Below are 13,637 nucleotides of genomic sequence, written 5' to 3'. Positions count from 1 at the left end.
TGATTTAAATATTCCTAAAGGTTCAGTTTAGATGTATGTCATGGAAATCACCTTGCTTCAGGATCTCCCCAATACTTTATTGCTGGTAATAAAACTTTCTAGTCATGATGAACTATTCTTTTAATATCCTGCTGGATTTCATTTTGTATCTGTGCATATTTACAAATCAAACTGGAGTCTTCTTTCCCTCTAAGGATGCCTTTTAACTATAGGTTTAGATATATTCTTTTTTTTTTTTTTCTATACTCATGTATTTTATTATATGAATAGCATATGATATTCAACTAAAGTTAGCAATAGTTAAAATGGAGTCAAATAAATTCCCATCAAATTTGTGCCAATATGCTAAATATACTTCCTATATGGAATCTTTCTGTACCGCACAAGTGGATGAAAATTGACCAAATAGCAAGATTTTTCTATATTTCTGCTTTTCTGGAAGTTTGATTTTATTTTATTTTATTTTCTCTTTTCAATTAGAGTGAATTTTATTTTTCTAAATACTGATTCTATTTCTAATTTCCTTCTTTCATGTCATAGTGAGTTTTTGTTATTGTCACGTTTAATTTTGTTGAAATCAGAGAATACGGTTATAATATTTCCTAATTTTGCCATAATTTCTTCATATAACTTACATGATTTAATTTAATGTATTTTTATAGCTATTTCAAACAATATTCCTTTAGGTTCAGAGTTGTAAAGTCTGGCTTGTAAATTGCATTATGTATGTCATCTGTATTTTTATCTGTTTTTTTTAATCTTCTAAATTTCTGAGAGAGGCATGTTCAGATTCTCTTATGATTGTGATTTTCTTAAATTCTTGTATTTCTGATTTGTTTTGTATGTCTTGACATGATGTTGCTTGATGTATAGTTTGATATATCTTTGTGATTGTGTCTTTTAATAGTAACATACTCTTTTCTATATTAAATGTTTTTTGCCTTAATTTATTCTCTCTGTTATTAATCTTGCCATGGCTGCTTTTTGTTTGCATGTGTGTGTATATAATAATTTTGTGTCTGCCTTCTTTTACTTACCATAAGTATTTTGAGATTTATTCCTGTTGTTGGTTAGATCAGTTTTAGTTATACTATAGTTGTTTACCCATTCTCCTGTTTTGTTTTTTGTAGATATTTTTGAAATGTTTATTTGGTTAATAGGGGAGAATGGATTCTTTCATTCAAACGCTTAATAAAGGAGCACTGGTTGTCTTATTTACCACGGAGAAGATACTTTGTTTGAAAGGAAAAATATAAAAAGGACAGGGCTGAAGAATTACAAAATCATTATTAACATGTTAGGAACATTGTATGGAAGCAGATGAAAAATGATTGTATTGCTACTCTCGTCCCCCCTCTTAAATCAGATAGGATAAGTCATCTTGAGTGAAAGCATAGAACTCAGTGATTCTGATGAGATTCAAATGCCATGAGATCATGGAACTGTATATTGAGAAGGTACCTCACTTAGCAAAGTTTTGAAGAACCTTATCAGATTTAATTTCAAGAGTTGTCCATATCTTATACGGTTTGGTATTTGTAAGACAGGTTTCCAGGACTAGATTCTTTCTAGGGATTCTACGTCTTGTCTAACTTGAGAACTTTTAGTAAATCTTTGAGAACCTTTTACTAAGAATTTCTAGTGACTCTATATAACATCATTTTTTGTATTTAAATTACATGGTTTTCTTTAAAAATTTATTTTTGTTTTGGCATTTATTTCAAAGAATAGAGCATTAAAAGATTTTGTTTTGTTTTTGGCCTTTAACCTTTTTCAAAAACTCAGACTTGTTTATCTTATTTGAATGGGTGTGATAACAGGGTAGTTTTGCTTTCTTACATTGTACATGGAGGTGGGGAAATGTGTATTTTTAAAGTTTAAGTTGATAGTGTTTACTTTTTATAAAGAGGCTATTTCAGAGAGGTAAAAATTTTCGATTAGAGGATTCAGCATTACATACTTTTCTGTATTTGGATTTGGTCTCTTGGTATGGAGAAAATCCTTTCTCACAAATTATAAACAGTAACTGATAAAAAAAGTTTACATGTTAGTATTCTTTTCAACTTCATTTGATTCAAAACCTTAAGAGGATTAATAGGACATTTTGTTTCAAACTTGAGCCTGACACTAACAACCGTTCATATTTCCTTTTCTTAAATCTCAGGGTTAAACAAGATGAATCCAAAACTTACTGTTACGTGGATCATTTGTTACACATTCCACTCACTACATCATAGTGAGAGCCTGCCTTAGCACATGTGCCTACCCTTAGCTAGCATATACTTGAATGTGACATGTGTGTCCTTTAATATTGTTCTTTAGAACAGAAACATCCGAATTATTAAAAATGCTCATTAAGACATAAATCTTCCTGAATATGTTTGTTGGGAACTCCAGTCTATACCCAGGGATAACAGGAAAAGCTTTATTATAGTGACTGCATGATATATGAATTACCTTGGCAGCATAAGTTCACTCATTGCTTTTCTTGCTTACTCAGCTCACCTCTGCTTCAACCACCATATTCTTCTCTTTTCCTCCTTCTATTCTCCCAGTTTTAGAGCAAAAGTCAAGAGGGAATTTCGCTTTGTCCTTTAAGTGACAGTAAAACAAAAGACTATTTTCTTCAAGAATCCCCAACCGTTTGCGGGAGGAGCCACTATTGCTCAAGAGAGTGCTTGGGGAGACGAGGTGTGGGAGGAGAATGTGAAGATTATGAAGTCCACAGGGTGAATGAGTGAAGGTGGCACTGGACTCACTCATCTTCATGGATAATCCATTAAGACTCTTGGCAAACTGTAGAAGATAGTTGGTCACTGAGGAAATGGTATGGCACAAAACAGACAGGAAATCTGCTGGGCTGTATCTCCCTCTGATTCCAGGTTTATCTTGAGTAAGGTTTTTTTCGGAGAAGGCAATGGCAAGCCACTCCAGTACTATTGCCTAGAAAATCCCATGGATGGAGGAGCCTGGTAGGCTGCAGTCCGTGGGGTCGGTAAGGGTCGGACACGACTGAGCGACTTCACTTTCACTTTTCACTTTCCACTTTCACACACTGGAGAAGGAAATGGCAACCCACTCCAGTGTTCTTGCCTGGAGAATCCCAGGGACAGGGGAGCCTGGTGGGCTTCCGTCTATGGGGTCACACAGAGTCGGACACGACTGAAGTGACTTAGCAGCAGCAGCAGCAGCAAGAGGTTTTTTTCTTTGTTGTTTTTCTGTATGCAATGAAAAGGAATGGGGTTTATTGATTTTTAAGAAAGCATTCTTTGTGTAACTGCCCAGATTTTTTTTAGGTTTTCTGTAACTCGTTGCAGGCCAAATGAAGAAAGCTAGAAGAATAATACCTTATTCTCACTTTTTATAAGCTTTAAAAATAGAAAGTAATAGTTGGATTCAGGACCTCTCCAAAAATACTCACCTGTATTCTAAATTAGAGCTGGTAGGTGATGATTGTGAACAAACATTAAAGGGCTTGATTTAGAATGTTTATAAATGTTGGGGGATTTTTATAAATGCTGTAGGACATTTTAAGGCTTCAGTTCACTTCAGTCGCTCAGTCATGTCCAACTCTTTATGACCCCATGAACCGCAGCACGCCAGGCCTCCCTGTCCATCACCAGCTCCCGGAGTTTACCCAAACTCATGTCCATTGAGTCGGTGATGCCATCCAACAATCTCATCCTCCGTCATCCACTTCTCCCCTTGCCCTCAATCTTTCCCAGCATCAGGGTCTTTTTAGGCTTAGGGCTGTTTTAAAGATAACAATGATAGGAAAAATGTTTTCCTAGATACATGATTTACCTACATTCATAAAATTAGATAATGAGTCTCTCCCAGCCTCTCCCACTTGTACATCTGAGATGAGTGAAAGAACTGGACTGAGAGGCTTTTGAATTGTTATTTCTGTTTGAACTTTGAGTGGATAAAAAAAAAATATTTTCAAGTTAATGTTTTATTTTCATTAATTTTATTTTAAAACTTTTTATTGCTTTAGTAAGTTCATATTGTTTATTTCTGTCTTTGTTTAGATAAATAATCTCTATCGGTGGTAAAGGAGAGGTTTGGAAATCAGGGAGCTCTTCTTATCTTTTCTGTGTCATAGAATAATCCTCTAAGGGGCACCTCCTCTAACCTCCCTGGACCTGTTTTCTTAGCTGCATGTCAGTAGACTCACTGCCCAGTAAGGGAAACACCAGCCATACGCAGTGCTTATTCAGCCTTTGTAATTTGACTACTTCAAATTGAGGCGTGCTCTAAGTGTAAAAGTCTTAGTGCAAAGATAAGAATGTAAGATACCTTACTGATATTTTTTTATGTTGATTATATCATTAGAATGAGAATATTTGGGGTACACTAGTTAAATGAAATATATAATTAAAATTAATTTCTTTTTCCTTTTTAAAATGTGGCCAATAGAAAAATTTTAATTCTGTTTGTGGCTCACATTATGTGTCTTTTTGGACAGTGGTGATCTGGACAGTGTTTCCTAAACTGGCTCATGAAATATTATAAATGCTCAGTGAAACACATTGAGAGGAGGAGTGTCAAAGGGAACTTCCTGAAGTGATAAAATATTCTGGATCTCGGTTGTCCAGTTTAGTAGCTACTAACCACTTATGGCGGAGAAGGCAATGGCAAGCCACTCCAGTACTGTTGCCTAGAAAATCCCATGGATGGAGGAGCCTGGTAGGCTGCAGTCCGTGGGGTCGCTAAGGGTCGGACACGACTGAGCGACTTCACTTTCACTTTTCACTTTCACACATTGGAGAAGGAAATGGCAACCCACTCCAGTGTTCTTGCCTGGAAAATCCCAGGGATGGGGGAGCCTGGTGGGCTTCCATCTATGGGGTCACACAGAGTCGGACACGACTGAAGTGACTTAGCAGCAGCAGCAGCAGCAGCAACCACTTATGGCTATTGAGCACTTGAATGTGGCCATCAAGGTTTTGCATTCATTATGTCAGCAAATGTGGAAGACCCAGGAGTGGCCACAGGACTGGAAAAGGTCAGTCCTCATCCCAGTTCCCAAGAAGGGTAGTACCAAAGAATGTGCTAACCTTCAGACCATCTCATTCATCTCCCATGCTAATAAAGTCATGCTTAAAATCTTGCATGCTAGGCTTCAGCATTATGTGAACCCAAAACTTCCAGATGTCCAAGCTGGGTTTAGAAAAGGAAGAGGAACCAGAGATCAAATCGCCAACATTCGTTGGATTATAGAGAAAGCAAGGGAATTTCAGAAAAACATCTATCTCTGTTTCATCGACAGTGCAGAAGCCTTTGACTGTGTGGATCATGACAAACTGTGGAAAGCTCTTAGAGAGATTGGAATACCAGACCATCTTACCTGTCTCCTGAGAAACCTGTATGTGGGTCAAGAAGCAACAGGTAGAACCCTGTATGGAACAACCGCCTGGTTCAAGATCAAGAAAGGAATACAACAGGGCTGTCTGCTTGTCACCCTGTTTGTTTAACCTATACTCTGAGCACATTATGAGAAATGCTGGGTTGGATGAGTTACAAGCTGGAATCAAGATAGGCAGGATCATCCTCAGCTATGCAGATGATACCACTCATGGCAGAAAGCAAAGAGGAACTAAAGAGCCTCTTGATGAGGGTAAAGTAGGAGAGTGAAAGTGCCGGCTTAAGACTAAATATTAAAAAAACTAAGATCATGGCATCTGGCCCCATTACTGCAATGCAGATAGAAGGGGAAAAGGTGGAAGCAGTGACAAATTTCCTCTTCTTGGGCTCCAGAATCACTGGGGATGGTGACTGCAGCCATGAAATCAGAAGACAGTTGCTTCTTGGCAGGAAAATGATGACAAACCTAGACAGTGTGTTGAAAAGTGGAGACGTTACTCTGCCCACAAAGGTCTGTATAGCCAAGACTATGGTCTTCCCAGTGGTTGTGTACCGTTGTGAGAGCTGGACCGTAAAGAAGGCAGAATGCCAAAGAATTGATGCCTTCGAACTGTGGTGCTGGAGAAGACTCCTGAAAGTCCCTTGGACAGCAAGGGGATCAAACCAGTCAATCTTAAGGGAGATCAACCCTGAATATTCACTGGAAGGACTGATGCTAAAGCTCTTCTATTTTGGTCATCTGATGCAAACAACTGACTCATTGGAAAAGTCCCTGATGCTGGGAAAGATTGAGGGCAAAAGGAGAAGAGGGCGTCAAGAGGATGAGTTGGCTGGACAACATCACTGATGCAGTAAACATGAACTTGGGCAAACTCTGGGAGATGGTGAGGGACAGAGAGGCCTGGTGTGCTGCAGTCCATGGGGTTGCAGAGTCGGACATGACTGGGTGGCTGAACAACAACAACAGTGTTCTGAAATGTAGGAAAAGGACTTGAATTTTAAATTTTATTTAATTTGGATTAACTTTAAGGAGCTGCATATGCCTAGCGGCTCATGTATTGGGACAGTGCAGATTTAAAGATTTGTATACCTAGGACTTGTTTACTGTATTGCAAGCTTGTCAGTTTAATATGTCTGTACAGTTTGTTATGAATAATAATAATCAGTAGCAGTAATATTTATTAAGTACCTGTTATATAGCCTATACTGTGTAAGTACCAGAGAAAGGATTTGTACAGTAAATTATTTACTGAGACACACTGCTCATGTTCTGTAATACACTTGATGTACTGTGGATTCCAGGATACTGTGTGGGCTTATCATATTTTCGTGAAAATCTGGTTTCTTTCCTTTTCCTTATGAAGGCCCTTCTGTGAAAGCCAGGCTTCTTTTGGAAAGTCTAAACAATGTGTTGCCTTGTTAAAGTATTTTCTCTTGAAAGGGAAATCCATGTTTTGTAACAGATGATGATGATTTTTTTTTCAGTGAACTTTTGAAGTTCACTTATGCCTTTGATTTTAAAAAGGATGTGTGTGTATTTACCCAGACTTTTAAGCTTCTGTATTATATAATATTTATTCCCTTTGTGTGTGTGTACGCGTATAAGTGTTGAGACCAAGCAGTGTTATTAATTAATGTATTATTGCTTCACAGTGAAGAACGAATGTCATCATGTCTGGCATCAAGCGAACAATCAAAGAAACTGACCCTGATTATGAGGATGTATCTGTGGCCCTTCCGAATAAGCGGCATAAAGCAATTGAGAATTCAGGTAGAAATTCACCTGCCTTAGGAAATTATTTCTTTGTTGACATATGCCTTCCTGTTAGATTTATAGGAAATTAAATGAAATGCATTTCCACTATTGTGTGTATTTTGAAGAAGTTTATGAGAGGAATTAGCTAAGTGCTCTGTTTCATAGTAATATACCATGTGTGCCATAAAAGGCCAGAACATAAAACAGGTACACTGTGAAAGCATTAATAATGAGACAGGCTATAAGTTTTAGCTGTCATTGTATGTTCGATGTGATCATAGTCTTAGCAATGTGTGTACTAAAATGTGAAATGATTATAAGTGGTACATGAATTAAGGGTTTTATTTTAATAATATTAATGTCAGTAGAAAAGATAATGATCTCTTCAGACTTGTAGTCTCATGGCTACTGCTTAGGATAAAGCTAACTTTTTTAAAAATTTTATTGGAGTGTGTGTGCGTGCGCACATAGTCAGTCAGTCATGTTTGACTATTTGCGACCCTATGGACTGTAGCCTGCCAGACTCCTCTGTCCATGGGTTTCTCCAGGCAAGAATTCTGGAGTAGGTTGCCATTTCCTGCTCCAGGGCATCTTCCTGACCCAGGGATCAAACCTGTGTTTCTGTGTTTACTGTGTTGACAGTCAGATTCTTGAACACCTGGGAAGACGCTTTATTGGAGTATAGTTGATTTACAGTGTTGAGTTAGTTTCAGCTATACAGCAGAGTGTTTCAGTTATACATATATTCATTGTTTTTTAGATTCTTTTCTCATTTAGGTTATCACAGAGTGTTGAGTAGAGTTCCCTGTGCTGTACAGTAAGGTTCTTGTTTGTTATCTAACTTACATATAGTAATGTGTATATATTCATGCCAAACTCCTTATTTAACCCCCCAAGAGGTTAACATTTTTAAAGAATATTATTTAATTAGATATTTCACATGGTTCTCAGATGTGGTAGGTAACTGAGGGTGGAATATAAATGATGGAAATTTGGGAAACACTGATCTCTGTGCTTAGCTCTGGTGGGGGCACAGAGGCAATTAAGTTACTTGCCTAAGATCATATAATTAGTTGAAGACCAAATCATCTACAGTTACCCAGAATGTTTTAAGCTAGCTCAAAAAAAAGTGGCTATGTTTGAGTTTTTAAAACAAAATATTGCTGTTTATTTAAATAATAAATCTGTGTAAGTTAGTATGGCTAGTTGAAGATCTCAGAGTCATACATAAGGTATTGTGGCTCCACAAACATCAAGGCCCCCAAGGTTAATGGTGAAGGAAACTCCTGTCTGTGTAGGTGCAGTGTCTCTGTGGACTGAAAGTTATCAAATCAAATTCCAAGTAATAAAAACATTTCACTGCAGGTTTTCTTCTGATTCAGTTGTAATTTTATTTAGAAGGATATGTCATTTGCTTTCAATAACAAGTCCAATAAATATGAAAGTATCGTGAAACTTAAATTAATTATTCAAATGCATAGCATGGCATATCAATTTTTATAATAAAAATAAGAATTGGGAAAGCTGATTGTTTTAGGAAACATCATAATTTCAATTTAAATCTAATCTAACATGTGTTCCCAGACATTTTATTGGCTTTATTTTTCCTTGTTCCATGACAGAGATATTTTAGAATTATTTCTGAGGAGCTTATGATAAAACCACTTTCAGTGATAACAGTCTCTGACTTTTATTTAGTCTCCCCTAAGATTATCAGCTGGTTTCTATATACAGGGTTTATGTGTATAAGGGTACATACCATAAAACTAGGCAATATTCTTTTCATCAGATATGAGGAAAGCTAGTCATTTGCTTCAATGCAGGCATATCCACAAGAATGCTTATGCCAGCACTAGTTTTAAATTGGCAGTCTAGTGGCATATATTATGGGGAGAAAATGACATGGGTGATCAAGGGTCCAAATTTTCTCTGTAATTTTTTAAACACCCCAAAGCCTGTGTGGTAGTTTTTTCATATTACAGACACAGGATCATTATGCAAAATCCCAGGTTTTTCAAGCAGTCATTCAACTTTTTTTATTCTTGTGTAATCAGTCTACGTTTCATAGTATATTTTAACTCTTTGAATTACATATTACTTGAGTAGTCATTATCTGAATTGAATTGCTTTCAGAGACGTTGTCTTTTTTGCTGTCTCCTTCAGGTAGTTGTGATCAGAAACTACTGACTTGCTTGCTAGATCTTAACTTCTGCCTTCTTATGAACTGCTTTTAGGTCACAGACTGCCTCTCCTTATAGCTAACTCTTTACTTTCTCCCTTGAGGTTATGGTTTTTCGGAAGTCACCACATGTTTCTCTCAGAATCATCATAGGTTTCTTTTTTTTTTTTGGTAATTTTATTTTGATATGGTTTCAGTCAGAAAAATCGCAAGGAAAACTTGTATGTCTTTTTCCCATATTAATTTACTAGTTGTTTTCATTTTGCCTCATTTGGTTTATCATTCTTTCCTCCCACCCCCAACCCAAACACACAAGTGCATGTATGCAAGCAGATATATATGCACATCATTTTTTCTAAATCATCAGAAGATATATTCAGTCAGTTCAGTTCAGTCGCTCAGTCACCTCCGACTCTCCGCGACCCCATGAATCACAGCACGCCAGGCCTCCCTGTCCATCACCAACTCCCAGAGTTCACTCAAACTCATGTCCACAGGGTCGGTGATGCCATCCAGCCATCTCATTCTCGGTCGTCCCCTTCTCCTCCCGCCCCCAATCTTTCCCAGCATCAGAGTCTTTTCCAGTGAGTCAACTCGTCGCATGAGGTGGCCAAAGTATTGCAGTTTCAGTTTTAGCATCAGTCCTTCCAATGAACACCCAGAATCGATCTCGCTTAGAATGGACTGGTTGGATCTCCTTGCGGTACAAGGGACTCTCAAGAGTCTTCTCCAACACCACAGTTCAAAAGCATCAATTCTTCGGCGATCAGCTTTCTTCACAGTCCAACTCTCACATCCATACATGACCACGGGAAAAACCATAGCCTTGACTAGACGGACCTTTGTTGGCAAAGTAATGTCTCTGCTTTTTAATATATTATCAAGGTTGGTCATAACTTTCCTTCCAAGGAGTGAGCGTCTTTTACTTTCATGGCTGCAATCAGCATCTGCAGTGATTTTGAAGCCCAAAAAAATAAAGTCTGACACTGTTTCCACTGTTTCCCCATCCATTTCCCATGAAGTGATGGGACCAGATGCCATGATCTTTGTTTTCTGAATGTTGAGCTTCAAGCCACCCTTTTCACTCTCCTCTTTCACTTTCATCAAGAGGCTTTTTAGTTCCCCTTCACTTTCTGCCATAAGGGTAGTGTCATCAGCATATCTGAGATTATTGATATTTCTCCCAGCAATCTTGATTCCAGCTTGTGCTTCTTCCAGCCCAGCGTTTCTCATGATGTACTCTGCATGTAAGTTAAATAAGCAAGGTGACAATATACAGCCTTGACGCACTCCTTTTCCTATTTGGAACCAGTCTGTTGTTCCATGTCCAGTTCTGACTGTTGCTTCCTGACCTGCATACAGGTTTCTCAAGAGGCAGGTCAGGTGGTCTGGGATTCCCATCTCTTTCAGAATGTTCCACAGTTTATTGTGATCGACACAGTCAAAGGCTTTGGCATAGTCAATGAAGCAGAAATAGATGTTTTTCTGGAACTCTCTTGCTTTCTCCATGATCCAGCGGATGTTGGCAATTTGATCTCTGGTGCCTCTGCCTTTTCTAAAACCTGCTTGAACATCTGGGAGTTCATGGTTCACATATTGTTGAAGCCTGGCTTGGAGAATTTTGAGCATGACTTTACTAGCATGTGAGATGAGTGCAATTGTGTGGTAGTTTGGGCATTCTTTGTCATTCCCTTTCTTTGGGATTGGAATGAAGACTGATCTTTTCCAGTCCTGTGGCCACTGCTGAGTTTTCCAAATTTGCTGGCACTTTCACAGCATCATCTTTCAAGATTTGAAATAGCTCAACTGGAATTCCTTCACCTCCACTAGCTTTGTTTGTAGTGATGCTTTCTAAGGCCCACTTAACTTCACATTCCAAGATGTCTGGCTCTAGGTCAGTGATCACATTATCGTGACTATCTTGGTCATGAAGATCTTTTTTGTACAGTTCTTCTGTGTATTCTTGCCACCTCTTCTTAATATCTTCTGCTTCTGTTAGAAGATATATTAGACACTTGTAAACACTTGTGTATTTCCTTGGAACAAATTTCTTATGTAACCACAGTACAATTATCAGAAGTAGGAAATTTTAACATTTTCAGTTCAGTTCAGTCACTCAGTCATGTCCGACTCTTTGCGACCCCATGAGTCACAGCACGCCAGGCCTCCCTGTTCATCAACAACTCATATCTAATCTGCAGTCCACGTTCAAGATTTACTAGTTGTTCCAATATTATAACTGTTGCCTCCCCTCCAGAATCATATAGTTTGTTGAGTTGTTATATCTCTTTAGTTTCTTGTAGTCACCTCAACTTTTCTTTGTCTTTCTTGGCTTTAATATTTTGAATATATAGGCCAGTTAATTTTGTAGTGTCCTTCAATTTAGGTTTGTCTGAGCGGCTGAACTGAACTGATGTTCACTGTGGTTAGAGACAGCATTTTTAGAAGGAGTGCCACAATATGTGAAACGAATCACCAGTCTATGTTCGATGCATGATTCAGGATGCTCGGGGCTGGTGCGTGGGGATGACCCTGAGGGAGGATCAGGGGAGGAGGGAGGAGGGAGCGGGGTTCAAGAAGGGGAACACATGTACACCCGGGGCAGATTCATGTCAATGTATGGCAAAACCAACCAATATAATATTGTAAAGTAATTAGCCTTCAATAAAGAAAGAAAAAAGGAGTGCCAGAGAGTGGTGGAGTCTTGTCAGTGCATCATGTCAGGAAACATAATGTCAGTTTGCTTGAATATTAGTGATGTTAACTTTTCATTATTGATTGTGGTGATTACCATTAGGCTTCTCCATTTCAGAGGTACTGTTCCTGAATTGCTTTTTTTGCTTGAATCAAGATAGCAACTGACTAATTGCATACTAACCTGGATTATTTTATGTTCTTTGTGCAGCTCGAGATGCTGCTGTGCAGAAGATTGAGACTATTATCAAGGAACAATTTGCACTTGAAATGAAGAATAAGGAACATGAAATTGAGGTCATTGACCAGGTATAATGATCTTACAGTGGAAAAAACAAAACTTGAAAAAACTGTATGTAATGGACTTTTAAAAATCTGTTGAAGTAGAATTATAGTGTATTTTTCCTCTTTGATGTTCTTTTAAAAGGCGCTTTCTCATTTCACGGGAGAAAGACCTATGTTTTTTTTTTTCTTCAAATGAAATGGTGGCAAAAGATAAAGAAAAAATCACTTGAAATTCTATCCCAAAAGATAATTCCTCTTTGCTCTTGTGCTTTGTGGACAACCACAAATAAATATCTTTGTGAACATTTCTCAATGAATAAATGTATTTATTAACATGTCTATATATTCTTGCAAACATCATATTTTGTCATCCTTTTAAATATTTTGCCAATCTGAGGTGGAAATGGTCATTTCTATTAGTTTTTCTTTGATTACTTTTCGGGGTTATTTGTATTTCTTATTCATGAACTATTTGTATATCTTCTGTTATTTCCATTTTTAAAAAATACTTAACATTTATTTTAGCGACTAATTGAGGCAAGAAGGATGATGGATAAACTTCGTGCCTGCATTGTTGCAAACTACTATGCTTCTGCAGGACTTCTGAAAGTTTCTGAGGTAAGTTTTCCTCATAAGCAGTCATTTCTGGCCACCTGTATAGGCGTGTGAAGAGAAATTAGTGTTGATGTGGAATCCCTGCTTTCAAAAATTTCTCATATTGACCTTTTGAATTCAAGAAGCCTAGCCTGCCTTCCTGGGTATATATTAATACATACAATTATCATTGTGTTCACTCATATCCTTCAGTTATACCTCTCTGCACTGTCAATAATGATAACTAACATTTTATTTTCTTTCACTTAATTCTTCTTTAACTTTTAGCACTGTTGCTAGGTTGTGCAGATACAAAGATGAGTGTAACTCAGTTTTAACTTGCCTTATTCCTCATTTCCTTATAGTTGACTTTGGAGTAAATTATAGATTTACTCCAAATAAATTATAGATTGATTTTTCTCTGATCTTTTACTGCTAATGAATGGCAGTTTTTAGTTTCAGTAGATTTACCCTATTCAAGAAGTCCTGATTTTTTTCCTGCCTACTTTTTGGGAAAATTTTCAAATATATAGAAAAGGTAAAATAAGTACTTGTTTATGCATCACTTAGCTTCAGCGATTTTAACAGTTTGTCAAGTTTACTTTATCATCTTTATTTTTCTCTGAAACCTTAAAAAGTAAGTTCTAGGCATCATGATGCTTCATCCCTAAATACTTAATCCTAAGATTGTCTTCTGTGTAATCATAATACTTAAGAGAATGAGCCCCTAATATTATCTGATAACCAATCCATATTCAGATT

General features: G+C 37.4%; 1 protein-coding gene across 6 annotated transcripts in view; it reads left to right on the top strand.

Moving 5' to 3' along the window:
- Positions 1–13,637, top strand: part of YEATS2 (YEATS domain containing 2) — a 105,891-nt gene that overhangs the window by 15,359 nt on the left and 76,895 nt on the right. For 5 of the 6 annotated variants that reach the window (XR_016038035.1, XM_055409322.2, XM_055409338.2 and 2 more), the window contains exons 2-4: positions 7,021–7,138; positions 12,208–12,305; positions 12,807–12,899. Coding sequence is in view for 5 of the 6 variants with exons in the window: in XM_055409322.2 (XP_055265297.2) it covers positions 7,039–7,138; positions 12,208–12,305; positions 12,807–12,899 (291 nt within the window). In the remaining variant the exon portion in view is untranslated. The remainder of the gene's footprint in view (positions 1–7,020; positions 7,139–12,207; positions 12,306–12,806; positions 12,900–13,637) is intronic. The other variant, XM_055409329.2, reaches the window with a different exon arrangement.

This window comes from Moschus berezovskii, chromosome 1 (assembly GCF_049115385.1).
Source record: "Moschus berezovskii isolate FMDL1 chromosome 1, NW_MosBer_1.0, whole genome shotgun sequence".
Taxonomy (NCBI): Eukaryota; Metazoa; Chordata; class Mammalia; order Artiodactyla; family Moschidae; genus Moschus; species Moschus berezovskii.
This window is presented reverse-complemented; position numbering and strand designations above follow the sequence as displayed.